The 24,964-nt window shown below is 51.4% G+C and overlaps 9 protein-coding genes across 9 annotated transcripts; 5 read left to right on the top strand and 4 right to left on the bottom strand.

Annotated features, from left to right (window-relative positions):
* Positions 1–137: 137 nt before the first annotated feature.
* BCR38DRAFT_135388 (uncharacterized protein) lies at positions 138–3,277 on the top strand. The gene is made up of 5 exons (XM_040853580.1): positions 138–605; positions 679–1,981; positions 2,035–2,268; positions 2,358–2,765; positions 2,854–3,277. Exons 1-5 carry the CDS (start codon positions 288–290, stop codon positions 2,964–2,966), a joined length of 2,376 nt encoding a protein of 791 aa, XP_040718905.1. The 5' UTR covers positions 138–287; the 3' UTR covers positions 2,967–3,277.
* Positions 3,278–3,318: 41 nt separating this feature from the next.
* BCR38DRAFT_135368 (tRNA synthetases class II (A)-domain-containing protein) lies at positions 3,319–6,658 on the bottom strand. Its single transcript, XM_040853579.1, has 5 exons — positions 6,367–6,658; positions 6,280–6,306; positions 6,189–6,224; positions 3,723–6,131; positions 3,319–3,667 (listed from the first exon to the last, which is right to left on the bottom strand). Exons 1-5 carry the CDS (start codon positions 6,451–6,453, stop codon positions 3,491–3,493), a joined length of 2,736 nt encoding a protein of 911 aa, XP_040718906.1. The 5' UTR covers positions 6,454–6,658; the 3' UTR covers positions 3,319–3,490.
* Positions 6,659–7,245: 587 nt separating this feature from the next.
* Positions 7,246–8,194, top strand: BCR38DRAFT_335408 (uncharacterized protein; the record flags this gene model as incomplete). The annotated part of the gene is made up of 2 exons (XM_040855383.1): positions 7,246–7,411; positions 7,560–8,194. 2 exons carry the CDS (start codon positions 7,246–7,248, stop codon positions 8,192–8,194), a joined length of 801 nt encoding a protein of 266 aa, XP_040718907.1.
* Positions 8,195–8,384: 190 nt separating this feature from the next.
* BCR38DRAFT_135358 (uncharacterized protein) lies at positions 8,385–9,397 on the bottom strand. The gene is made up of 3 exons (XM_040853578.1): positions 9,159–9,397; positions 8,975–9,103; positions 8,385–8,898 (listed from the first exon to the last, which is right to left on the bottom strand). The coding sequence occupies exons 1-3, from the start codon at positions 9,309–9,311 to the stop codon at positions 8,575–8,577; spliced, it is 606 nt and encodes a 201-aa protein (XP_040718908.1). The 5' UTR covers positions 9,312–9,397; the 3' UTR covers positions 8,385–8,574.
* Positions 9,398–10,530: 1,133 nt separating this feature from the next.
* Positions 10,531–11,244, bottom strand: BCR38DRAFT_482125 (uncharacterized protein; the record flags this gene model as incomplete). The annotated part of the gene is made up of 1 exon (XM_040863461.1): positions 10,531–11,244. The coding sequence occupies one exon, from the start codon at positions 11,242–11,244 to the stop codon at positions 10,531–10,533; it is 714 nt and encodes a 237-aa protein (XP_040718909.1).
* Positions 11,245–11,582: 338 nt separating this feature from the next.
* Positions 11,583–12,545, bottom strand: BCR38DRAFT_423892 (anaphase-promoting complex component APC11). The gene is made up of 4 exons (XM_040859611.1): positions 12,237–12,545; positions 12,140–12,171; positions 12,020–12,083; positions 11,583–11,969 (listed from the first exon to the last, which is right to left on the bottom strand). Exons 1-4 carry the CDS (start codon positions 12,376–12,378, stop codon positions 11,893–11,895), a joined length of 315 nt encoding a protein of 104 aa, XP_040718910.1. The 5' UTR covers positions 12,379–12,545; the 3' UTR covers positions 11,583–11,892.
* Positions 12,546–13,172: 627 nt separating this feature from the next.
* Positions 13,173–14,178, top strand: BCR38DRAFT_455548 (Rhodanese-like domain-containing protein; the record flags this gene model as incomplete). Its single annotated transcript, XM_040861807.1, has 2 exons — positions 13,173–14,056; positions 14,124–14,178. The coding sequence occupies 2 exons, from the start codon at positions 13,173–13,175 to the stop codon at positions 14,176–14,178; spliced, it is 939 nt and encodes a 312-aa protein (XP_040718911.1).
* An 834-nt stretch (positions 14,179–15,012) lies between these two features.
* On the top strand, positions 15,013–16,529 carry BCR38DRAFT_135488 (ribosomal protein S5). The gene is made up of 3 exons (XM_040853581.1): positions 15,013–15,456; positions 15,611–15,868; positions 15,932–16,529. The coding sequence occupies exons 1-3, from the start codon at positions 15,175–15,177 to the stop codon at positions 16,187–16,189; spliced, it is 798 nt and encodes a 265-aa protein (XP_040718912.1). The 5' UTR covers positions 15,013–15,174; the 3' UTR covers positions 16,190–16,529.
* A 5,751-nt stretch (positions 16,530–22,280) lies between these two features.
* BCR38DRAFT_455550 (pectate lyase a) lies at positions 22,281–23,643 on the top strand (the record flags this gene model as incomplete). The annotated part of the gene is made up of 4 exons (XM_040861808.1): positions 22,281–22,410; positions 22,505–22,924; positions 22,983–23,107; positions 23,179–23,643. The coding sequence occupies 4 exons, from the start codon at positions 22,281–22,283 to the stop codon at positions 23,641–23,643; spliced, it is 1,140 nt and encodes a 379-aa protein (XP_040718913.1).
* Positions 23,644–24,964: the final 1,321 nt, after the last annotated feature.

Here is a 24,964-nt window from a genome sequence, read left to right on the forward strand (position 1 = left end):
GCATGGGGCCAATCGATGCCCTTGATAAGCAGCACAGTCCCTCAAGCCCCTGTCTCGGAGTCGGGGACTGCGCCGGCGATTCCCGCCAGTCGCTTCCGAACTACGTCGACGGTCGGGTCGCGACGCTCCAGAGATAAGCTCGAGGTTGCAGCACGCAATATACCTGGAGCTTCGCGAGCTACCGTTACCCCACGAAGTCCGGAGCTGAGCTTCGGAACCAGACTTCTGAAGCTCTCTCATATTAATCCATTGATGAAAGTGAGCTCACACCCAAGCTCTTCAGTATAATGGGAAAAACTACGGCAAACGAGACGACGCCTCTGATCACTACGGTGACGGTCGGTCCTCCGCGTCGGCGCTACCCTCACCAGACACTGAGGCGGCTCTGCACTATTGCTCTGAGCTCCTCCCTCGTAGCTCTGCTTCTCACCTTCCTGGTCACGGTTGTATTTGCACCGGCGCGCAGACATCACCATGCGGAAAGTCGTTTGACATATGAGGAACTTCAAAGTCTACTTCTTGACACGCCAAGTGCTGAGAAGGCGTCGGAGTGGAGCAAGTATTACACTTCGGGGCCGCATCTGGCTGGAAAGAACCTTTCGCAGGTAACGAGACTCCTTTATTCATTTGTGCGCAGTACTTCAGGCACTTACTAACAACGTAACCTCGACGAAATAGGCTGAATGGACCAGAGACCACTGGGACGAATGGGGGATCGAGTCGGAAATTGTTGCATACGACACTTACATCAACTACCCTAGAGACCACAGGCTGGCTTTGCTGGAAAAGCCCAATGCAGCCTCTAACCCGGAGGCCTGGAAAGTGGCCTTTGAAGCAACGCTGAAGGAGGACGTGCTTCCCGAAGACCCTACGACCTCGCTTACCGACAGCATCCCCGTCTTCCATGGTTATTCCGCGTCGGGCAATGTTACGGCGCCTTTTGTCTACGTCAATTACGGCACTTACGCCGATTTCGAGGATCTGGTCAAGGCCAATGTCAGTCTTGAGGGCAAGATCGCTATTGCGCGATATGGCGGCATTTTCCGAGGATTGAAGGTGAAGCGAGCTCAAGAGCTCGGTATGGTGGGCACCGTCCTTTTCAGTGATCCCGGTGACGATGGCGAGGTCACGGAGGAAAACGGGTACGAATTGTATCCCGACGGACCGGCGCGGAACCCCAGCAGTGTGCAGCGAGGAAGCGTTCAGTTCTTGAGTGTCGCGCCTGGTGACCCGACTACACCGGGGTATCCTTCGAAGCCAGGGGTTCCTCGAATGCCGGTCGACGGTGCCATTCCCAGCATCCCGTCGTTACCCATCTCATACGTCGAGGCTATCCCGATTCTAAAGGCTTTGCACGGCTATGGCCCCAAGGCCGAGGATTTCAATGAGTACTGGACCCGCAACACCGGTCTGGGGTACAAGGGTGTTAAGTACAATATCGGACCGTCGCCTGACAATGTAGTCCTGAATCTGTACAACGACCAGGAATACACCATCACACCGCAGTGGGATGTCATTGGCATCATTAACGGCACTATCTCGGACGAAGTCGTTATTGTGGGCAACCACCGTGACGCCTGGATCGCCGGAGGCGCAGGGGACCCCAACAGTGGCTCGGCCGTGATCAACGAAGCAATCCGCAGTTTCGGCAAGGCTCTCGAGTCAGGATGGAAGCCTCTGCGAACTATTGTCTTTGCGAGCTGGGACGGCGAGGAGTATGGACTGATTGGAAGCACCGAGTGGGTCGAGGAGTATCTCCCTTGGCTTACAGTTGCCAACGTCGTCTACATCAACGTGGACGTAGGTGTCCGCTCCCCCGTTTTCGATGCCTCTGCCGCACCCATGCTGAATAAACTGCTCTATGATGTCACGGCCATGGTCCCGTCTCCTAACCAGACGGTCAAAGGCCAGACTGTCGGCGACTTGTGGAATGGTCATATCAGGACAATGGGTAGTGGTAGCGATTTCACTGCTTTCCAAGGTTTGTTTGCACTTCTGAGCTCTACATGCAGGCAGCTTACTGACGGATTGTAGACTACGCGGGGATTCCTAGTCTTGACTTCGGATTCGGAGGCCAGTCAAAGGATTCGCCCGTTTACCACTATCATTCCAACTACGATTCTTACCACTGGATGGCCGAATTCGGCGATCCTGACTTTGCCTATCACAGAACCATGGCACAGATACTTGCACTCACTGTCGCCAAGGTTTCGGATACGCCACTGCTTGCATTGAACGCTACAGATTATGCGGTGGCATTGAAGGGCTGTACGTTGATCCTTGAAGACCTGACGCTTCACCAACCTCATGCCCCGGTGTGAATGTTAAGGTCGGTTTTGACTGACATGTTGATACAGACGTGGCCAAGATCGAGGGAAAGTTATCATCAGTGGACTCCTCCGATTACAAACCCTCAAGCGACGACGAGATCATCGAGTTCCGAGCCCGACCCGCCGATCCCGTTCTCCAAGGCGACCCGGAAGCCTTCTCCCTCTCTCTCGCGCGTCTGCAGAAGTCCATCGCGGAACTAAAGGACGCGGCAGTCAACCTCGACGCCAAGTCCGACGAGCTTGCAGAAAAGGCCAATGAACACATCCCGTGGTGGAAATGGATCACTAAGGCCAAGCTGCTGCATGAGATCCGGGCTACTAATACCAAATATAAGAACATCGAACGTGCGTTCCTGTACCAGGGAGGCCTAGATGGTCGGCCGTGGTTTAAGCATGTTGTGTTTGCGCCCGGGATTTGGACAGGTTATGCTGGAGGTAAGTTTTTTTTCTTCGTTCTTTTCTTTTCTTGTGGGCGTAGATGGCGTATATCGTAATGTGGCATTGTACTGACGTTACTTCACAGCCGTCTTCCCTGGACTTGTCGAGAGTATCGACAACAAGGATTACGTCAATGCCCTGAGGTGGGTGGATATCATCGATGACTGCATCAAGACTGCCACCGAGACTATGAAATAAAGTACGTAGTCGATTTCGGGCTTATTGATGAGCATGATGAGACGAGAACATGTGTATACCACGCACCTGCTGGATCAACTACTTTGGACATACGAGATTGATCATCCATTAAGAAGCCATTTGAGTAGGTAGCAAATTTTTGAGTTGATATCTGAACTGCTTGATCCTTCTCCTGTTCCATGACCTGCCCAGCTAAGGGAGTGTGTGGGTCTTAAGAATGTGTTACAAGAATGGGAGAGAGCCCTTCTTTAGTTAGATATAATATAGCCTAGTAGATCACGTTTGTGATATCTAAAGCCCAAGCACAACAGACTCTAAAGAGTGGTGAACTTGGAGAAAGCTGATTGATTGCCTTCAGTTCACATAATGCCGTTATGAAGACTTGTTACCGTCAAGTCAAAGGAGCAAATATCGATTCTGGTAGTGCTGTTACAGGACTTTCGTTTCTCTTCCCACCGCAGCACCGAAAATCAAAAGCCAGATACCTCTCCATGCAGCCAATGTCCCAACCCAGAGTAGTACTTCTAAAGCTTCAGCTTCTCCTCAAGCCACTTCCGCGCAGCCTCAACCGCCTCGTCGATCTTGTCGGCATTATTACCCTGGCCTTGTCTCGTAGGCTCCTTACCACCTGACTTTCCGCCGACGATTTCCGATACGGCAGCGGACCACGTCTCCGCGGTGACACCACTGGAGGCGACATGCTATACTATGATTAGAAAAATGTACACTCCGAGGTGATCGAGTGAGGAGACATACCGTTCCGACGTAAACACCATGCACAACGGCACCCTCGCTCGGGCTGCCGCCGAACATGTACACAGTTCGCTCCTTATCCTTGCTCTTGAAGTGGTTTAAGACGTCCGAGACGGCCTTGGAGTTGGCAGAGATAGGCAAGTGTCCAATAAAGTATTTGGCGTCCTTGTTCTCCTTCTTAGCGAAGTGGCCCGTCACGGCATCTAGCGCAATTTTGCTCTCAGCCTTCTGGCGCTTTTTCTGTTCGTCGACGACGCTCTTCACGACCTTGTTAAAACGACTCTTGAGCGCGTCCTTCAAGACTGTGGAAGTGACAAGATTATTGAGGTCTGCTGTCGCCTGCTTGACCTCGGATTCCTTCTCAGGACCAAATGACATAGCCTCGATAAGTTCGATGCGCTTGCCGAACTCCTCAGCATCACGTTGCACCGCGTGGGCGGCGTCTCCGGTGTAGGCGACAATCCGACGAATACCCTTTGCAATGCCACTCTCTTCGACTATTACCAGATCCTTGATGATACCAGTCTGCTCGACATGCGTGCCGCCGCAGAACTCAACGCTCACCTTGCGCCACTCTGGGTTCTCGGGCTTTTCGAGGAGCATATCCACGTCGATACCAACAGACACTACCCGCACCGGGTTGGGATATGTCTCGCCAAAGACTGCGCGGACACCATTGATTTGACGGGCGAGGTCAAGTTCCACATCCTTGGAGTAGATCTTGCAGTTTTGTCTGATATAAGAATTCGACAAGTCCTCAATCTTCTTCAGCTCAGGGACGGTAACTTGGACCTTGTGTGAGAAATCGAAGCGCAACTTGTCTTGGTCGACTAGAGATCCCTTTTGGTTGACTTCATCGCCAAGAACCTCCCTCAGCGAGTGGTTGAGAATGTGTGTTCCGGTATGATTGTTACGGATAGGCTGTCTCCGCAACTCATCATACTCGCAGATAACCTCATCGCCAGACTTAAGCACACCATAATCCAAATATCCGTTGTGAACAACATAACCTCCAAATTGCTGAACATCAAGCACCTTGAACTCGGCGACATCATCAATGACGATTCGGCCAGTATCGGCGACCTGGCCACCTTGCTCAGCATAGAAGTTTGTACGGTCAAGGAGGATGCCGAAGGGTGTTTTCAGTGGGAGGTCCTTAGTTGACTCGAGGAACTCGGTACCAGTAAATACCAACTGGACCTTGGCCTTGATGTCTCCTTTCGTGAACTTTGGCTCATCATCGGGGGTGGAAATTTGAAGCTTGTCCTTGAGTTCGGCGATTTGGTGTACATTTGGCTTTGCAAAGGTTTGAACAGAGTCCTTGATGGATTTGCTGGCCTCCCTGGCCTTTTCTCTGGCAATGGCGACCTCCTCTTCGTCGATGTTTAGGCCTCTCTCTTCAGCCATCAGTTTTGTCAAGTCCTCTGGGAACCCGAAAGTGTCATATAGCCTCCACACGTCGGCACCTGAGAGCTTCTTGGCTCCAGTTGAAGCGGCCTGTGCAGCGTACTTTTCAAATTGCTTCTCTCCGCGATCCAATGTTCTCGCGAAAGCCTCCTCCTCCTCGTCGAGGATTTCCTTTACGTCTTTCTGTTTCCTTACAATATCTGGAAACTGCTCGCCCATCTGATCAACCAAAGCAGGCAGGATTTTTGAGAAGAACGAACCAATCTCGGCGTTGAAGTACTTTCGAGCGTAACGCGATCCTCTTCGAAGAACTCTTCGGACAACGTAACCCCTGCCATCATTGTTTGGCACAGCGCCGTCGGAAATGGAGAAAGTGAGAAGTCTAATGTGATCGGCAACTACGCGGTAAGCAGTGTCAATGCCGTCTAAGTCGTCTTTTCCGTACTTGTCCGTGTAGTCCCTTGCGCCGGTGACCTCCTGGATCTTGGCGAACAGCGGAGTGAAGATATCCGTGGCGTAGTTTGAGGGCTTCTCTTGCAGCGCAGACACCAAACGCTCGAATCCCATTCCCGTGTCAACGTGCTTGGCAGGCAGAGACTTCAGAGACTTGTCCTTTTGTCTGTCGAATTGTATGAAGACGTTGTTCCACACCTCGACAACTAACGGGTCGTCTTGATTGACCAGGTGGGCGGCATTCCGACCGCCCACCTTGTCGTAATGGACTTCGCTGCAAGGACCGCAAGGACCTTGGTCTCCCATCTCCCAGAAATTGTCCTTCATGTTACCAGGCAGGATGTGGTCTTCGGGCACACCGACGGATAGCCACAAGTCCTTGGCCTCGAGGTCTGGCTCCAAGCCCATCTCAGGGTTACCCTCAAAGTAGGTGACGTATAACCGGTTGGGGTCCAGGCCGTAGACCTTGGTCAGGAGTTCCCATGACCAACCAATAGCCTCCTTCTTGAAATAATCGCCAAAAGACCAGTTACCCAGCATTTCGAAGAACGTCTGTGGATAAGTCAGTCTAGTCTACTCAAGCTACTCTTATGATTCGATACAACGCACGTGGTGATAGCTGTCTTTTCCGACATCGTCGAGATCCTATACAGTCCTTGTCAGCTGCTGGTTCCTTCATATTCTGGGTAAGAGTGCATACATTATGTTTGCCACCAGCGCGGATACACTATCAACTTGTCAGCCATCACTTGCAGGCTCTTTGGTCTCCAGTATCATTCCACAATACCTTCTGTGTATCCACGGCGCGCTTCAACTTGGACATGTCATCGGTGCTAGCAACGGTTCCGAGGAAGATCGGCTTGAACTGGTTCATACCCGCATTGGTGAATAGCAGGGTAGGGTCATTGTGCGGGACGACGGACGACGAGGGGACTGCGCACGGCGGGACGTCAGCATATTTCAAATTGAACAAACTCAATGGCTATGTATGAAGTTTGAGCGAAGCAAAAGCAGCCAAAAAAAAAGTTCTTCCGCTGTGGTTGTTGATGCATCCTCGTCGTGATGATGTGGTTGGTGGGGGTTGCGCACCTATGGTATGACCCCTCTGCTCAAAGAATTCGAGAAACGTCTTGCGGACACCAACGCCGGTCCATTTTCCCGACTCCATGATTGCTTGAGTGCTGTGTAGTCGTCGTTTAAAGATGGTGGTCGTTCGTGTCGCATACAAAATGTTACTCACAACAGCCCCTCCTCGGTGTGGACTGCGGGGGGTTGTGGTGTTGAGGGGCAGCGGCTGCTCGTGGAGCTCGGGTGCTGCAGTTTTAGCTCGTGGAATGCTGCATCCAGCAGTGTAGAAACTTCTACAAGAATTCCAGGTGCAAGTGCCGCCTATAAAGCTCCTGCTGCATTGGAACTTCATCCGGCACTCTCACCTCAAGTTGCACACTCAACTGGTATGCAATATACACGGTTGACCTCGAGACTCGGATGGATTGATTGATTGATTGATTGCGCTGCGACCGATGACTGGACCTGGCCTCCGATTATCGCTCGCCCCCTTGATTGACTCAACTAATTGGCGGTTTGAATTCTTCGTTCGAGCTCGAGTGTTCGCAAACTAGGGACGGACTCAGATATGCAGGTTGCAGGTGGACCAAGCTCCTCCATGGTGCATGCCGCTGGCGGCCGATCACAAGCGAATCTATTATATCCCACCTCATCACCTTTGGCTTCACTTGAAGTGCCCACGCGCAAAATGCGCAAGGGAAAGAGAAAGGCTGATTCACAGGATAATGAGAGACTCTCCAAACGATTGAGTCTCCTCAATCTTGGTAAGTTTGGTAATCAGACTTGGCGGGAGCATCATGCCTGGGCGGGCCACATTACACTGGCTCCCTCAAAAAGGAATGGCCACCGTTGATGCCGCTATGGATTGGCACAGAAGTTCACTGCCAAACCAAAACTAATAGGAGAAAACAGAGCACAATGGACAGAAATTATACGTGCCGGTGGAGAGCCCACAGCTCAAGCCGGCGCCCCCATCAGCGCTGAAGCATATCCCCGAAGAAGATTCCATGCAATTGGACGACTCGAAGCACAAAGTTTACATCTATGACCTCGACGCCGAGCTGTCCGACAGCGGCGAGTCAGACGACGGAAGGCTGGTCTTCCTCCCGGACATTGAGAAACATCTGCGAGAAACCCGTATTCCGCCCTCAATACTAGCCAACAAAGATGGGGAACTGGCAGGCATGCAGGTGGTACTATACAGCGAGCCGACATCATTGACGATACCAGAAGATAAGGACAGTGTGAGGAGGGCCATTATCGAAGCCAGGGCGCGGGCGAGACGCAAACAGCTCGGTGAGCCAGAACTGCCGACGCAGGGTGAGCAGGCGGATGCGTCTTCCCAGATGGATCTCGAGATGCCTTCGTCCTCTACGATGACCCAGCTCAGAAATTTCACAGGGCTCAGCAACTTGGCAAATGAACCGATAGAAACGAATCACGTGGTTGGAAACTGCGATACTTGGCCACCAGCTATGGCTCATGGGCCGCAGCCGGAGCCGGAGCCGGAGCCTATGGACATGGACATGGACATTGATTTGGACTAGTAGAACCGAAATGAATACTGGCTGTATTTCTTCTCATTGATACCCAAGCAGTACACTTGCTTAAGTCTGGCTTCCGCAGGAATATCCAATAGTACAGAATTCCCATGTAATTTTAGTACACGTAGCGTGAGAGGGGCTTCGATTAGGAATAAATAATTTACTCCTCCAGGCGAAGGTCTCCCGGATGAGCGCTTAAGGATGTGACCGACTCAATGCACCACGAACGGCTGTGTCCAGCACCACGTGCCTACCAGCGACAGTGAGTTCTGATCCGCGTCGGCTATCAGTTCCACGAGCACCTGTTCACCCGATATAGCGTGGAATTTATTCGCAAATTGCTCCCTGATCTCCAACACTCATACCCCCATCTCAACATCCGTTTAGTGGCGCGAATCAGTGAAAGGGTTGTTGCTCTCGCCCGTCCTCTCAGGCCTCAACGAAGCAGCAGGCGGCGGCGGCGGTCCCGAAGGCGCAGCGTACTCCTCCTCCGGGCGCGATAAACGCTGACTCGGATCGATCTTCCCACCCGTCGGCATCGGCGTCCCGTCGTACATGGGCGGCCGGGTTGGGTCATACACTGGCGGCGGCATCGACTGCATGCCGTAATAGCCTGGTGCGGGTGCGGGCGCATAGTTCGTGTAGGCTGGTTGAGGGTAGGCGTAGCGCGGGTCTGATCGAGCTAGGTCGTGGCGGGAAAGCAGCCACTGTATGTTTTGTTAGTCTCATACAATGAAGATCACGATAGTATTGAGGTGAGATAGCGATGGGAGGAAGGCATACTCTGTGATATCCCAAGGGCTTCAAACCCTTTCTTACGCGGCGTTTGGCATGTTGGTAGCCGATGATTAGGTACGCACTGAATAGGATGATGAAACCAAGGAAGACCGACCACTTGATGAGCAGGCCCGTCTGTATCGATGTTAGTTATTGTTCATGACCACCCGAGGCTAGCAGTGCAACGTGCTCTTGACCACCAGAATGGAACATATCGGCCATGCTCCAACGTATAGCCATCTGGCACGTCACCATCGGTAAGATCCCCGTCTCTGTCCTGTCGGGACACTAGAGCGTCTACCATAACAGTGCCGATGCGAGCATTTGCCGCAGTGAAACCCATCTTGCTGTGAGTGTGTTTTGTGATTATTTCATTCGGGGTCGAGGTTCGGCTGTAAGAAGCGTCCCTGGCAGATCTCCTCCTTTGAAATGTATTAACGCAAAAAGCAGGCCGAATATGTAAGAATAGTAACAATGGTAATGACGATATGAAAGACAAGGAAATTGATTATAATCTAGATGCCCCAGTGACTCGCAGTGAGGTGGACAAAAGTAGAAGTGAATGCCAAGAGTTGTTGAGAAATGCACGCCGAGGAAAATTGTTTTAAGGATTGGGCGTTGATACCCAAGTCTCGAGGAAAGTGAGCGAGTAGTTGTGTACAAAACCTGCGGCAGATCTCATACAACAAAGGTGTTTCAAGATGTGCTTCGGATCGACCACATACAGGGGTGGTTAGGGAGGAGGCCGCTGGGTTGCCTCTCATTGAAACGCGAAGTTTTGGTGGAGTCTGGACTGAACTCTTGATCTGCGCTCGGGGGTCATTATCCCAACGTGGGGGCTTAATAAGACCCTTGGGCCTACCTTGGAATGTTACCAAGTCCCGTATCATTCAAGCTAACATATTAGAATTCTACAAGTCGAAAATGTTATGGTTCACTGACTCCCACGGGGAACCGTCTCAAGTGAACTCAACATCAAGACAACTCAATGCAAATATCAGACCGATTTTGAGTCTTCGGCAGTATGGCATCACTCCATAACACCGGAGGAGTTCTCCAATCAGTAAGCTTCATCTGGAAGCTAAGTTGATGTCATACTTGTAGAGTCTGAACCAGTATGAGCTCTTCATTATCGAGCTCCTCTAGATAGAAGGGTCCAGACCTTCGGATATCTCAAGACTTGGCATTGACATGGTCTAAACTGAATAGTTTCTCGACGAAATCAGCTGAAGCTCAAGGCACCATGCAAAAAGTTTAGTCAACATTGTTTGTTTTCGATGAGCATCTCATGATCTGGGAGACGTGAAATATCCTCAGTTCTCGTGGTATTCGCCAGTCTTCGGTCTTCTCGGTGCATCTTCGCCGAACTAGAAGCCTATGCCTCACCACTACAGCCGGCGACATGGTGAATAGCCTAACTCATGCTTTGTAACTCTGCAGTGCTGTATCCTGCAAAGCGCTTGGATACTCAATTTAGCCCCTGTGAGGGCCGGTCTCCGCATGTTAGTCGGCCGAGGAGCATAGGACATGCGTTGTTGGTAGAGCCACCCTTTGACGACACTTCAATCGCCAGTCCCTGCCTCTTCTGCATTGTTGGCGGTGGCTCGTCGGTCTGTTTCAGCCTCGTCATCAACCTTTCGTCTTCTGTCCTCTCCTGTGTCAACCACTTTCTTCAGAATGCACATCCGCTTCTCGAATTCGTCTACCAAGGTCGTGTAGTCCTCGCCTTCCTTCTCCTTGTGCTGTCCACTTCCACTCCCGCTCCCGCTTCTAGAGCCTTGCCGGCTTCCCTCGCTAGAGAGCTTCAGCTCGCCGTCCCCAATGCCTCCACTCTCAACACCTTCGATCCGAAGCATGAGACGGCCTGGCTTCTTTGGGTTGTCGCTACTGCCACCGCCACCACCACCGCCGTCTGATGATGGTGGTGAAATCTGGCTTACTTGTGCATTGACTACAGCCCAGGATGGCGATAGACTGGAAGCCCATGACACATTGTAGCCTCCCTCTGAATCCTGTGCCAAATCGAGGATGACTGCTCGGTCGCTTAGCGCCGGATCCGAGGCAGAATTGTGTAGGTTCGCATCATGTTGTTGTGCAAGGGCCTGGGTCAGGAGGTCTGGATCATCATCACTGAAGATATAATGTACTTTTGGATGGTGTGTCGTTCGTGTTGAAGTGTTATTGACCAGTGTGAATATGGGCGCAAACGGTGGAGGTGCTCGTTCGTGATCGGCAACCTCAGCAGGCAGCTCGCCGGTAGTGACGGGCTCCGTCATCGTCTCAGAAAGCGGTGGGCGGAAGGCATCGATGAGAGGATGGAGGTGTTAGGAAAGGTGATGGAAAGGGTAGAGAGGCCTGACACACAAGGCTGGTACATCGTGAGTTCATTGAATGGTTGGGAAAAGCAGACATCCAGAGCTGAAGGTGCATGATGCGGGTTGCACCGGGATGAATCGAGCGGATGCACCAGTGCTTGGCGTTAACGAACCAGGCTGCGTCACAGGCTGACGGTCCCCTGGAGGAGCTTAATCTTATCAGGCACGTGGGGAAGTGGGCCAAGGTTGTTCGGGCGGCATTACCCGGAAGCAGCTTCCGGGGACATGTAGCCACCAGTGGACAACCATGGATGATGACAGAAGCGCGAACGTGTAAATGCTTCTGCTGCTGCTAATCGAAATGGCTCAGGCCGCATCTCAAGTTCCTTTGAAGTGTCATATCCCAGGTAATTCCCCCAATGGGATCAACGAGGACGACACGTGCCAATTTATACCCATCTGTATGCCCCTGGCTCCTAAACTCCTGCCAAACTCCAAAATGAATAAAGTACATCAGCACCGGAGGCATGTCTCTGGCGAGACTATTTCAAGATTAAGCATAAAGGACTATTGCCTCCATATGGTATCATTTCTGTGTTGAAGGCTTCATTATTGCGCTTCAGCCGCGACTTCTTCATGCTGAACACGCTGCTGTCCTGGGCCAACCTCTGTTTCCCATTCGAACTCTGGATGTTGTCATTAGCCGTTTGCTCAAGCAGGATGTCACATAACTTACTCTGTCTACACATTGGACACTGTCCCTTTGAAGACTCTTGTTTGATCCACTCCATAATACAGTGCTTTAACAAGTCAGCAAAGCCCAGTTTCCGCAGCAGGATTCATGTCTGGCACTGACCATGTGGAAATTATGGCCGCACTTCCCGGATACTAGAAGCTTTGGTTAGTCAAGATGCAAATTGCGGGAAGAGCACGCTATTAGGATGGAGACTTACAGAGACTGCAGTCGTCTCCAGGATATTTGCAGGTCGGACAAGTGCCGTCAAAGTGAACCTGGCAGATACCACAGACGTCGTCTTCTGGGAGATCCCATCTCCATGTCGCAACTGCGTTCCACTTCTTGATCTTGACCTTCATGCTGACCCCTTTAGCTGATTCAATACTTGTTGCTCAGTCCGCATGAACCTATAGATGAATCATGGCATTTGCAATTGATGTGATAGCTTTGTTGCTCATCTTTGGTGAAATGGGGATACACGATGCAGGTTTGGAAGTTCACATGCAATAAGCGCGATACTGTGCCTGATACATGCATCAATAAACAGCCATCCAATGCACTGTCCTCTAAAATTCCATGAGGGGTCTCAAGCTCCACTGTCAACGGCTGGTAGCTTCATGAAATCCTCTTATCAGTGCCAGTTGAATTCTCAAGCTTAGCGATAACTTTTCCGAAGACAGTAGACTCTCCCCATTTGCATGTCACTAAATCCCATGCTCTGTTGGAGTCGCAAAGAGCAAACGTCAATACAACATCATCGACAAGAAGAAACCAATACTGCAGAACAAATCGACTCCAACTACACTGCCTATTCACGCCTTTCCCCGACAGCTCCCAGCTAAAGCATCCCGTATCGCCATCGTCCGAAGTTGCAATTCCATCTTCCTAACCGACTCCTCGGACAGGTTGCCGTGAATCGCTCAATCCCCTTGAGCACTTCTGACTAGCAGCCGACACCATCGGACCCGGTATTTGCGTGCTACCTGCATCGCCGACCACCGGCGCTCACGGTGTACATTACTAAGATCGGAATCCACAGTGACTGCAGCTACTAAAGCAAGCATCCAACATGGCTACCCTCGCAATATTTCGCGCACCAGTAGTGCGAGGAGGATTTGGTCGAAACAGCTTCAAGACGTGTCAAATCACCATCATGGAATCCTGTCGCAATCTCTCCTCATACCTCGTCACGCCAAAGGAGCTCTCCGAGGCGATGAAGAAGAGCCCGCCGAATCCTGTCAGCCCCGAACCTCGAGTCGTACCTCTTTGCGCCTCGTGGTTCCTTCCCAATGATGAGCGCAAAGGCATTGAAGTGTTCCGCGAGCAGCGCATTCCCAAGGCAAAGTTCTTCGATCTTGATAAGGTCAAGGACAAGCATAGTCCATACCCGCACATGCTGCCGAGCGCAAAGGAGTTTGCTGCTGCTATGAGCGAACTTGGCATCAGAAAGGATGACACAGTTGTGGTCTACGACTCAAAGGAGGTGGGCATATTCAGTGCACCGAGAGTCGGCTGGACATTGAGAGTCTTTGGACATCCCAAAGTCCATTTACTCAACAACTTCAAGTTATGGGTGGAAGAGGGCTACCCAACCGAGTCAGGCGAGCTCTACAGCGTGGAGTGCAGCACATACCCGATCCCGAAGACAGATCTAGAGGACAAGGTCGCAAGCTACGAGGAGGTCAGGGACGTTGCTCTGGATTACAAGAAGGAGGGTGCAGAAGGTGTACAGATACTGGATGCAAGACCTGCAGGCAGGTTTGCAGGCACAGCACCTGAGCCCAGGGAAGGCCTGTCGTCAGGTCATATGCCTGGTGCTATCAACATTGCCTTCAACGAAGTCCTGGATCCCAAGACCAAAGCTTTCTTGTCGAAGGATGAGCTGAGGAAACTGTTTGAGAAGAAGGGCGTGGATCCTACCAAGCCTATCATCTCTAGTTGTGGAACGGGTGTGACAGCTGTCGTCATCGAGACGGCGCTTGAAGAGGCAGGATTTGGAACCCCAGAAACCCGAAAGGTTTATGATGGCAGCTGGACGTAAGTACCATTGGCGAGAGCCTGACATTTCAACTCTCTCCCAGATGTAAGCTAACGAGTTGGGCAGCGAGTGGGCACAGCGAGTTAAGCCATCAGATAATCTCATCCACAAGGATGAATAAACGCAGGACGACGACAGTGATCTGAGTAGCAAGTGTGCGGAAGTTGATTCGACGATGAGATACCCAACTCCGCAGAATTTTACGTTGTACGTGTATGATAGGGGAAGCACTGGCACTTGTGCGTGTGAGATTCATTGCATTAAGCGTGGGTATGCGGATATACTCCTATTCCTCGGGCGTGGCAATTTGGGATTTAGGTACAGACAAATAAGCAATGCCGCATCGAGGGTCAGGTCGATATATGCAAATAAGCCAGATTATAATGAAGGCAAATCTAAAGGGATCCGGAACAAGCCCTGGCAGCAGAGCAGAGCGGACAGGTTCATCGCATGTTGTGTCCGTGGTATATTCAGTCGGCATGTAACACCTCACTAATACGCAGGGCCTCCAGATCTCCATCGCTACTGTGTGCTTTTAGCAAACAATCTTGATTATTTTCATGACCAATCCCAGAGCACCTATGTTTGCTCTCTTGATACAACAGGCGGCGAGTATATGGGACTTACAATGAGCTTCAAGACGCTATTCACGATAGCTGCAATACAAACAATAAGGCTCGATGTACGGAGATTTTGGATTTCATAATCTAGCCAGTAACACAACACTTTTACCTAGAAGATGCAGATAATTTGAAGAGCTCTGGAAGTACTGTGGCCATTGAATTTTGCTTAAGAACCCTTACTTATCAAGCTCACTTTGCTTTATGTGAGAAGCTTGGCAGTTGTATACCGTGCCTAGATATGTCATGCAGTTTTGAACAGGGAAGCTGCGACTGACCACGAGCACAGGCCACCCACCGCACTTGCCCTAATCGCTAACCCCCGCAGCACTCACAACCAATTTTTGCTCTACCGAAAAGTTCGCGTTAATCGAACCTCACCTTTAGCATTTGTTCGCGGGCCCCGGCTTTTTCTCAAGATACCACTCACCAATCCACACCAATCGACCAACTCCCTCCCGAGAAATCGACCAACCCGCCCCCCAGAGTAATTCAATATGGCTGACCGTGGTGGTGCTGCTCCCCGAGGCGGCGCTGGCGGCTTCGGCTCCCGTGGTGGAGAGCGAGGTGGTGACAGACGCCCCCGTGGCAGAGGCCGTGGCCGTCGCGGTGGAAACAAGGATGAAAGCAAGGAGTGGCAACCCGTCACCAAGCTCGGTCGTCTTGTCAAGGCCGGCAAGATCAAGAGCATGGAGGAGATCTACTTGCACTCTCTGCCCATCAAAGAGTACCAGATTGTGGATTTCTTCCTGCCCAAGCTGAAGGACGAGGTCATGAAGGTGCGTTGAACTGCGAGAATAGAATATTGAAGAGGAGGGATTGCGAGATGGTTGCAGAAGTCTTACGAATGCGACGGGGATATTTGACGATTTGGGGATCAGAACTGGTGAACAGAACAAGCAACGAGTACTGACTGCTCTACCCACGATATAGATCAAGCCGGTTCAGAAGCAGACCCGTGCCGGTCAGCGTACCCGTTTCAAGGCCATCGTCATCATTGGTGATTCCGAGGGCCACGTTGGTCTCGGTATCAAGACTTCCAAGGAAGTCGCCACGGCCATCCGCGCCGCTATCATCATCGCCAAGCTGAGCGTTATCCCCGTCCGAAGAGGTTACTGGGGTACCAACCTTGGTCTTCCTCACTCTCTGCCCGTCAAGGAGAGCGGAAAGTGCGGTTCCGTCACCGTCCGCGTAAGTTACTCAGACGAGCAAAAATAGACGCTCCAGAAAAGCATACTAACAGCAGATTTACAGCTTATCCCCGCTCCCCGTGGTACCCAGATTGTCGCTTCGCCCGCCGTCAAGCGTCTCCTCCAGCTCTCCGGTATTGAGGATGCCTACACATCCTCTTCAGGTTCCACCAAGACCCTCGAGAACACCCTGAAGGCTACCTTCGCCGCCATCTCAAACACCTACGGATTCCTGACGCCCAACCTGTGGAAGGAGACGAAGCTGATCCGCAGTCCGTTGGATGAGTACGCAGACACCCTGCGTGAGGGCAAGAAGTACTAGAAAAATGGATTTTCGGGCACTCGGCGTGGGATTTCACTTTGCGTTATAATTGCATCGGTGACTGGTTAGTCAGGTCGGTTCGGCATGAGACACGAAGCTAGCAAAATAGCAATCATTAAGAACTGACATTCGGCTGCTTCTTCTGCTGCTTCATTATACTGAACTTGGTGAATGGGCTCACGGGGGCTAGTGTTACGAAGCACTATGCGCACTCTCCAGCTCGGTTGCGTTGAATATTCTGTTCCGGAGGACAGACGACGTGGTTTCATGGTAAGACTCGTAGGTGCGTTGCTTGATCTCACTTATTTCGGAACGGATAGAGTCAATAGTGACGTCTAGCTGAACTGCGATTAAGACCTCAATATGTGGTACTTGACACAGACATTCCGAATTGGTAGGTACGTGAAGGACTTGCCTAAACGGATGACGAAGCGTGGTACAGCAGTACCGAAATCATATGCCATATCAGCTGTCTATCTAGGTCGGATCATGGAGAGTAACAGAAGAAGCCGATATACCCTGGACGTTGTTCATTGCGAAAAAGTAGGTATTGATCTAAGGCATTGGTCGACCGCTTGATAGCAGATGCAGGGCCCCTGAATGGCAGAATTGGGCAGGAGTCATTCGTCTTTATCTGGTTTGAAATTACGCCGTTCATCTTCACCCGCAACTGTCGCGACAACATATAGACTGAAACACTCACTCTTCACCAGGAATAGTTGGCTCCTGCAGCTTGAACACCCAAGCAAAGTAGCCGCAAAGGAAGCTACGACGGGGCAAGACCTGGTGTTAGTGGCGGGTTTTCTCCCACTTCCACCTGAGCATCTTTTCAACTTCTCTTGCATCTCCCCAACTTCATCGTCACGCTCTTTTTGGCTTTCTCGTTTGCTCCATCCACTCGCTTGCCCATTTTGGTGTTTTGGACTTTCGGTGTCGGGCTTTACTTTGAAAAAGTTGTGCATCTCTTGTAGATAGTCCACATTCGCTCTTCTAATTACGCCTGCCACTCGTTCCGTTCTACTTCTGCTGACAGTGGCTTCTCGCGATGGCCAACTATTCCCCTTCTCCGGGCCGACGAAGGCTGGTTCTCATTGCAGCACTCGTTGTCGCTTTGTCTATGATGGCGGTCACGTCGTTCAGAAGCTACCCGCTCCATGGCCTTTCGGATGTGGACTCTGAGCCCCTCTTGCAACGAAGACAAGAGATAGCGAAACGAGATCTCGGTGGTAGCGCCTTCACTTCGATGATTGATCACCCCTTTCCCGAAGGTGCTCCACCAACCATTACCACCATCCTCCCTGGTGCTCTCTCTCCTATCGACTCAACCCGTCCCGAGGCAACCGGTCTAGCCACTAACCCCGATGCCCCTGTTTCCAAGACGACTCCTACTTTACTGACTATTACGGATGCCTCGAAGGTGACGACGGTGGCAGTGACTGATTCCACTCAGGTACCTCGGGCAATCATCGAGCCAACGGTTTCCGCTGCTCTTACGATCACTCTGCCTGCAGAGACGAGCTCGGGGTTACAAAATACCGCTTCCGCGACTGCTGCTGGTTCTGTCATCCCGGATAACAGTGGTAGTTTTTATTCAGGTCAAGACTCATCGACAGAAGGGAATAATACTGCATCTATGCCTGGCCTTGCCTCTGCTATACCCACCAACAGCGATTTCAGTGCAGGCCAGGCATCGACACCAGGAGGTAAGGAGAGTGTATTGGCTTCTGCCTCTCCTACACAGAGCAACAATAATGCTGGCTCCGAATCCATTGCACAAGGATCCAACCCAACGGCCATGACGGCTTCTGGAATTTTCCAATCTACTATTACTGAGTCTCTTGGAGTTACCATTTCTGTCATGGCACAGTCCACTACTGTGTCTGATGACGGCATTTTCTCTGCAGTGAATCTGTCAACTACCAACGCGGCTCCAGGAGCGTCCCAATCTGCGGTTACTGGGACCAACTCTGCAGTGGCTCAGTCAGCAGCCACTGCGTCCAATGGGGTGACCACTTCTGCAGTCACTCCGCCGACTGCCAGCTCAGATCCACAGGTCTCCCAACCTGCCGTCACCAAGCCGAATAGCGGTACCAGCTTTTTGGTAATGACTCTGTCATCTGCCCAGTCCTCCGGTGAAACCAGTTTAGTAGTGACTCTGTCGACCACTGATTCCAACGGTGGATCTTCTGCAGTCACTCAGTCAGCTGCCATTTCAATTCCAGAGGCGTCCCACTCTGGTGCTCAGAGTATAGTTTCACAAGCCTCCGAGGCAGTTATTTCAAGCAGTAATGCTCAAAGTCCCACAAGTGCTTCAGGAAGTGAAGAATCGACAGCGCAACCTGGCATTACGGGCTCCGAGGGCACCACGCCCCAGGCTACGGGTGCTCCTAACCCGGATGGCACCGGCCAGTCAACTGTAACTGAACGACCGAATAGCAGCAATGGGATTTCTGGTTTTCAGCCGACTGCGACTGGACAACCAAGTGGTGCTTCGTGGGCTCAGCCAACCGCAACTTGGCAACAAATCGGTGTTGCCAGCAGTTCTCCTTCGGAATCGAGTCTTGGTGGTGAGCAGCATTAGCGGTGTCCTAAACGTGATCTGTTAACAAGACGTAGTTACTATTGTCCCGACGATAACAGCTTCTGCCACGGTTACCGAATGTACCACGGTTACTGAGTCGGGCGAGAACCCGCAAACAGTCTTTGTGTAAGTCAAATGCTGTTTCCCTGTTGAGTGCACAGGCTGATCAGTGTCTAGTCCGGGATCAACTGTTACAAGTGCCTTGACGATCTATGCCCCCTGCCCAGCACAATCCTCTTGCCCAAGCCGCGCTTTACAGTCAACTTGCAACGGCCCCAACTCACCAGCATCTACGACAACTTCGCTAATTAGGATCTCTGTTTGGACCACCGTGACTCTCCCGACAGTACCACCTACTTCACAAGCAGGTTCGCCATCTACCCCATCAGCTTTACCAGCCTGCCCAGCAGGTGCAACTCAATCCTCCGGTGCTCAACCCACAGCCCCCAACTCAGCCAGCGACTGGATTTACGCCGGTTGCTGGGCCGATGCTCCCTTCCAACCTGCCCTAGGCGCACCACAGAACAATATCAACAAAATAACAAACGAACTTTGCGTCAAGCGTTGTCTCATCTCCGGCTTCACCGTCGCCGCAACGAGCTGGGGGACTGCCTGCTTTTGCGGTCAATTCCTCAACGGCACCCAGAAACTTGACCAATCGTCCTGTTCGACCCCCTGCGCAGACGACGACCGCCAGATCTGTGGCGGCCAGTGGGCACTCAGCGTGTATAGCCCCGATGGCAACGCGCGCGGCTGGGCACAATTCGGCGAACCGCCTTTGCCCGTCACGGCGGACCCGCCGAAAGTCGTTGGCATGGTGGTAGGTGGGGTACGACAGACAATTGTTACGACACCCGTGGCGGTTTTCCCAAGTTCAGGGGCGGATGCGGGAGAGCTGACGAGCCAGTACGGGCATGTGACGCAGCAGCCGAAGGCGGTCATGCCGAGTGGGGTGGGTCAGCAAACTTCGGGGGCAGGAGATTATTCGGGGGGTGGTTCTGGGTTAGCAGGTGGTGGTGGAAGTGATGGGGGAATGAGTCCTACAGTGCCGGGCGGTGGAGAAACTAGTCCAACAGCACCATGCGATGGAGGCGGCAGCGGAAATCCTTCCGGACCAACTCCGAACCCGAATGGAAGTGGAGGAGCAACTCCGACATCAAACAATGGAGGTGGCAGTGGGACGACTTCTCAACAGACCTCGAACCCCACTGTAAATGGAGGAGTAACCTCAACAACACCAGACGGTCAACCTTCAACAACTTTCGGAGGAGACGGTGGCGGCAGTATTCCAAACACACCGGCCCCGGCTTCGACGTACTCGTACCCCCCTAGAATGGTGCCGTACGGGGACAATCCGCCTGCTGAGTTCACAACCTTGGTTTCGATGCTGGCTTGGAGGGTACCTGGGGGTGACTGAAATGTTCTCAAGTGAGAGCAATTGAGGTTCCAACATATTTCGATTAGGAACTGGGACTGTCTTTTCTTTGGAGAGGTGTTGATTGGCTTCATTTATACTTGGGAATGGGCATGGGCATGGGAATCAATACATGAGCAGGTTTAGGTCTAGGAAAAAGGGATGACATATTAAAGTAAAGAGCTGCTGTAATAGTGCAATGAGAAAATGATGCATTTGTATTTATTTTGGACTTCATGTTGCGTTGATGTCGGAGTAAAATGACTTTGCGACGTCGAACTTCTCATTATTGGTCGAATTGATGGCGAAATGAACTATTCACTAGCAGCGCAAAAGGATCGAATACTTCTATTCGCCGCTAGCTACAGATCAATTGCTAAGTATTGGGTGAGTGAGTTGTCTGTACGACTCCCTAGTATAAGAAGGGTTAGTTATATCTGTGTGCCCACCAGCTTACCGATTTTCAACTGAGATACTACATGTGGTGTGAGATCACCTTGGAAAAGTAAGTGTTATAATCGGTGGAATTGTCTTACTAAATGGCGAAAAGTATGCTGGTCTTCAGACCTCGTTGAAACTTACTATCCCGGGGAGTCGTAGAATTCCTCGTAGGTTCCGCCTGGTTGTGCAGATCAAATTGAACCTGGATAGGGCGAACTGGGATGCCATACTTTGACTCTTACGTGATCGGCACTAATCCTTCTCAATCCACTCTCGAGTATGCCCGATCTCTGATAGAGTTGAATCTAAGGCTATGTAACCTCAGCACTTATACACGAGTATCCGGACTTCTTCAATTTTTTGTCGGTGCTTTGCAACAAGCGAACGAACCTATGTACTTTCTGGCAAGACAATACTGACACTGCATTTTTACTGTTTCGTTCCGAGGAGCAACTGCTTGTGAATAAAGTCCTGATGGAGAAATGTCTCGTCTCGTGGTGAGAATGCACAAGGTACGTTGCGACTGGGTAAATCATTATCCCGTGAACCCCCAATATTGACTTGAGGTTTTCATAGGTGGAAGTTATTGAGTGTCACATCAGCAGAGGCAGTGACAGGAGTTGGCCATACTCTTTCTAACCCTATTTGCGCATTCTTAACCACCATTCTTTATCGCAATACGTAAGTATTCTTTTTATTTCTCTGTCTTGTTTTCGGAAGCAAGGGCTCTTGGGCTGTCTCACCAGATATGCCTGCCGCGACGAACAAACAACATTGCCTCCCCCTGAACCTCGTGATGACTTCAAGAGACTAAGTAAGCAAATACCGCGGCTTCACTCCTCGCATCTGTCGGTATCCACTTTCCGAACTACTGCTTTGGGTAGATGAAAGGCCTTGGCAGTTACCATCCTACGTGGAACAATTGCCATTCGGTTTGTTGTAGACCTCTGGCGCCAGCAAAGAATTGCCGTGATCGACCTCGGAAATGCCTACCACTCTTCACGATGCCTGCCTGGTAAGTCCCATCGCTCCAAGAGTCCTGAACAAGAACTGCAAGTTATGGTTATCTAAGCCGCTCCTCCCATTGGCGCGAAATCTTAGCGATTGGGCAACCCACCCCCCCTATCACTTGGACGTGTGGGGGACGGCTGTCGCACCCCTAACCATAACCAAGTGCCCGGGCATTGGTTTACTTCACGGACTTCAACAGTGTAGCCGAAATGTAAGACGATGCCGACTTGACCGCGGTCCTTATCGGGGACTAATTGTTTGGTTGATGGTTGATGGTTGTTGACTGTTGGTTAGTAACAAACCAAGGAACTGTGGGGAAGATACTATTGGTCCAAAGTAGCCCCGACCGTCCGACGACGAGGGGATCACGAAAACTGGTCAGGGCTCGAATACAACTCTAAGGGGAAGGAACTAGACACCGAAGGAGCCATGTCGACCGCAATCCGTGGGGATTCTTCCACCGCTAGCGGGATGAAGGTGGTCAGGTACGGCGAGATGAAGAGGTTCATGCCAATATGATGGGAGACATGAGGGCATGTATATAATGGGCAACTCAGCTGTTCTCTGGGACAGAAGACGGAGGGACGGTACCACACCACGTACTGTGCATTCTTTTCACTCCTTTTAGGCATCGCATAGCCACAATGAGATTCTCCAGTTTGTGCGGCATCGCTGCCGCCGGGCTGTCCTGCTCCGTATGCGCAGTCGGGGTGTCCGGCGCCGCTCAAGGATTCGCCAAGGGCGTCACGGGAGGTGGTAGTGCCACAGTCGTGTGTAAGTGGTGTCCGTAACTTACATAGATATCCATCTCTACTTGAGCAAACACATAAGACGAGGCAAAACTGACGTAGTGACATATAATCAACAGATCCCACCACCACGGCTGAGCTCGTCTCTTACCTAGGCGACAGCTCCGCCCGCGTCATCGTCCTGACCAAAACGTTCGACTTCACCGGCACCGAGGGCACCGTGTCGGCCACGGGCTGCGCGCCCTGGGGCACGGCGTCGGGTTGTCAAACCGCCATCAACGCCAATGACTGGTGCACCAACTACCAGCCCGACGCTCCCAAGGTCAGCGTTCAGTACGACTCGGCTGGCCTGCTGGGGATCACGGTCAAGTCCAACAAGAGCTTGATCGGTTCCGGGACCGCCGGTGTTATTAAGGGCAAGGGGCTGCGTATCGTGAGCGGGGCTAGTAACATCATTATCCAGAACATTCATATCACGGGGCTGAACCCGCAGTATGTCTGGGGCGGGGATGCTATCACCTTGAATGGGGCGGATATGGGTTAGTATTTCCTGCCCTGAAGTCATCTGAAGTATAACCAACCAACTCATGAAAACAGTTTGGATCGACCACGTCAAGACCTCCCTTATTGGCCGCCAGCACTATGTCTTCGGCTACGACGCCTCCAACCGCGTCACTATCTCCAACTCGGAGATCGACGGCTCGACCTCATGGTCCGCCACCGCAAGTGCCTCCTTTCATGTTTTCCGGAATCGTAAAAGTCATGTCGTATCACTAACACAAACACCCAACAGTGCGACGGCCACCACTACTGGGGCCTCCTCTTCGACGGCTCCAACGACCTCGTCACCCTGCAACAAAACTACATCCACCACACCTCCGGGCGATCCCCAAAAGTCGGCGGCAACACCCTCCTCCACATGGTCAACAACTACTTCTACGCCTCGTCCGACCACGCCCTCGAGGTCGATGCCGGCGCCATGATCCTCGCCGAGGGCAACGTCTTCCAGAACATCCCCTCACCCGTCATCAGTCCCATCAGTGGCCAGCTCTTCGGAAGCCCCGATACGAATACTAACGCGGAGTGTTCGACTTATTTGGGCAGGGCCTGTCAGTTGAATGCTTTCGGCAGTTCGGGGTCGTTGGGCGGGACGGACACCGCGTTTTTCGTGAATTTCCAAGGGAAGAATATTGCGGGGGCCACGACAGCAGTTGACGCGAAGGCTGTTTCTACTTCTGCGGGAATTGGCAAGGTTTGAGGTGATGTATGGGTATGATATTGATGGTGCACGGAGAAGAAGGCCGAAAGCTTTTGGCTGCAATTCCAAGCAGGGGAACGGGAATTTTCAGGGTACATATTCATAGAGTTGTATATAAAACTTGTGTCTCCACCGCTCTTGAACCTATGTACCAAGCAGCTTATAACTTCGAGACGTGAGATGCTCTCAGAATATAGTGGTTAATGATACTTGTACAATCATTAGAGGAGATGAATCAAGAGACCGACCTCATGGCTTATTTTAAATCCCTATGAGCGTGGGGCAACAGGGGCAGATAACAGGCCTGCTCTGTGCCTAAGTAAAGGTAAATGGCTGGTTAGTACATGTAAGAGTGGACATAGCAAAGACATCTTATTTTACAAAAGATTGCACATCATCAATCAGAGTTTGTTATGCGATGTGTGTGTACAGAAGAGAGCTACCTAGTTAGCCGAAGTGCTTAGCCTAGATATACAGGCAGATGCACGGGTCACTGCCCTGACAGAGTTCATTGAACATATCGTATTGGTATCCAAGGCATGCCAGCTAATTCCATATTGATACTAGGTCGTGAAGGTGTAAGGGGGATATGCCCTCGGGGATCGATAGAGGTAGCTGGGCTCATTTCGGCCTGCCTTGTTCTCTTCAACGGCTACGAGGGACTTCTAGGCAAAGAGGTAAGGCACGCTGAGCATGTGGGCAGCCAGCTGCAGAGGTTTTGGCAGAGTAAAAACCATCAATTTGTTGATAACATAACATGAATGCCGAACAAACTCAACGAAGTGTTCACTTCTAGCCGACAACAGTACTTCAGCTTAACAATAGCAATCAACAACGGTTAGCAGTTACACAAATTAAAAAAAAAATATGCATAGGCGACCAAGGATGTCAATATCCTTGCCGCAGTATCACAGCAGTTTAAGAGTAGGTAGTTGCGTGAGGTATGACAGCCCGCTAGGCGGGTGGTACGGGTTAATATTCAGACGAAAAGCAGGAGCCGAGCCGTAAAGCACTTACTTGCATGTACTATTGAAGGCAAGAAGAAGCAGTAACACAAGAACAAAAGGACACAAGCATGAGAAGCGCAGGAGGTATTACCCGAAGGCTGCTGTGCCAACTCGGAATATTTCAAACACACACTGGGCTCAAGTCATATGAAGCCATCGTCATAGGAGGAACAAAAGAAGTTTTGCAGAGCTTGTATTTACTCTTCATGTCTATTTACGTTGTGGCAGAGCAAGGTGAACTTCCCACTGCTGGGTTCATTTTCCATGACGACCCAGCAAGGTATCATCCCAATTGCCCTCCACATGATTTCTGT

The sequence above is a fragment of the Pseudomassariella vexata genome (assembly GCF_002105095.1).
Source record: "Pseudomassariella vexata strain CBS 129021 chromosome Unknown BCR38scaffold_3, whole genome shotgun sequence".
Classification (NCBI taxonomy): domain Eukaryota; kingdom Fungi; phylum Ascomycota; class Sordariomycetes; order Amphisphaeriales; family Pseudomassariaceae; genus Pseudomassariella; species Pseudomassariella vexata.

Excerpts from the sequence above, each read along its gene's own strand:
- BCR38DRAFT_135388 (XM_040853580.1), top strand. The coding sequence starts at position 288 with ATGGGAAAAACTACGGCAAACGAGACGACGCCTCTGATCACTACGGTG. Across the intron at positions 606-678 it reads CTGGAAAGAACCTTTCGCAG|GCTGAATGGACCAGAGACCA; the intron begins GTAACGAGACTC and ends TCGACGAAATAG. Across the intron at positions 1,982-2,034 it reads CGATTTCACTGCTTTCCAAG|ACTACGCGGGGATTCCTAGT; the intron begins GTTTGTTTGCAC and ends GACGGATTGTAG.
- BCR38DRAFT_423892 (XM_040859611.1), bottom strand. The coding sequence starts at position 12,378 with ATGAAGGTCAAGATCAAGAAGTGGAACGCAGTTGCGACATGGAGATGG. Across the intron at positions 12,084-12,139 it reads GCGGCCATAATTTCCACATG|CACTGTATTATGGAGTGGAT; the intron begins GTCAGTGCCAGA and ends GACTTGTTAAAG. Across the intron at positions 11,970-12,019 it reads GTGTCCAATGTGTAGACAGA|AGTTCGAATGGGAAACAGAG; the intron begins GTAAGTTATGTG and ends GACAACATCCAG.
- BCR38DRAFT_135488 (XM_040853581.1), top strand. The coding sequence starts at position 15,175 with ATGGCTGACCGTGGTGGTGCTGCTCCCCGAGGCGGCGCTGGCGGCTTC. Across the intron at positions 15,457-15,610 it reads TGAAGGACGAGGTCATGAAG|ATCAAGCCGGTTCAGAAGCA; the intron begins GTGCGTTGAACT and ends CCCACGATATAG. Across the intron at positions 15,869-15,931 it reads GCGGTTCCGTCACCGTCCGC|CTTATCCCCGCTCCCCGTGG; the intron begins GTAAGTTACTCA and ends GCAGATTTACAG.
- BCR38DRAFT_135368 (XM_040853579.1), bottom strand. The coding sequence starts at position 6,453 with ATGAACCAGTTCAAGCCGATCTTCCTCGGAACCGTTGCTAGCACCGAT. Across the intron at positions 6,225-6,279 it reads GCGCTGGTGGCAAACATAAT|GATCTCGACGATGTCGGAAA; the intron begins GTATGCACTCTT and ends AGGACTGTATAG. Across the intron at positions 3,668-3,722 it reads ATGGTGTTTACGTCGGAACG|CATGTCGCCTCCAGTGGTGT; the intron begins GTATGTCTCCTC and ends ATCATAGTATAG.
- BCR38DRAFT_135358 (XM_040853578.1), bottom strand. The coding sequence starts at position 9,311 with ATGGGTTTCACTGCGGCAAATGCTCGCATCGGCACTGTTATGGTAGAC. Across the intron at positions 9,104-9,158 it reads TTCCATTCTGGTGGTCAAGA|ACGGGCCTGCTCATCAAGTG; the intron begins GCACGTTGCACT and ends ACATCGATACAG. Across the intron at positions 8,899-8,974 it reads AGCCCTTGGGATATCACAGA|TGGCTGCTTTCCCGCCACGA; the intron begins GTATGCCTTCCT and ends CAAAACATACAG.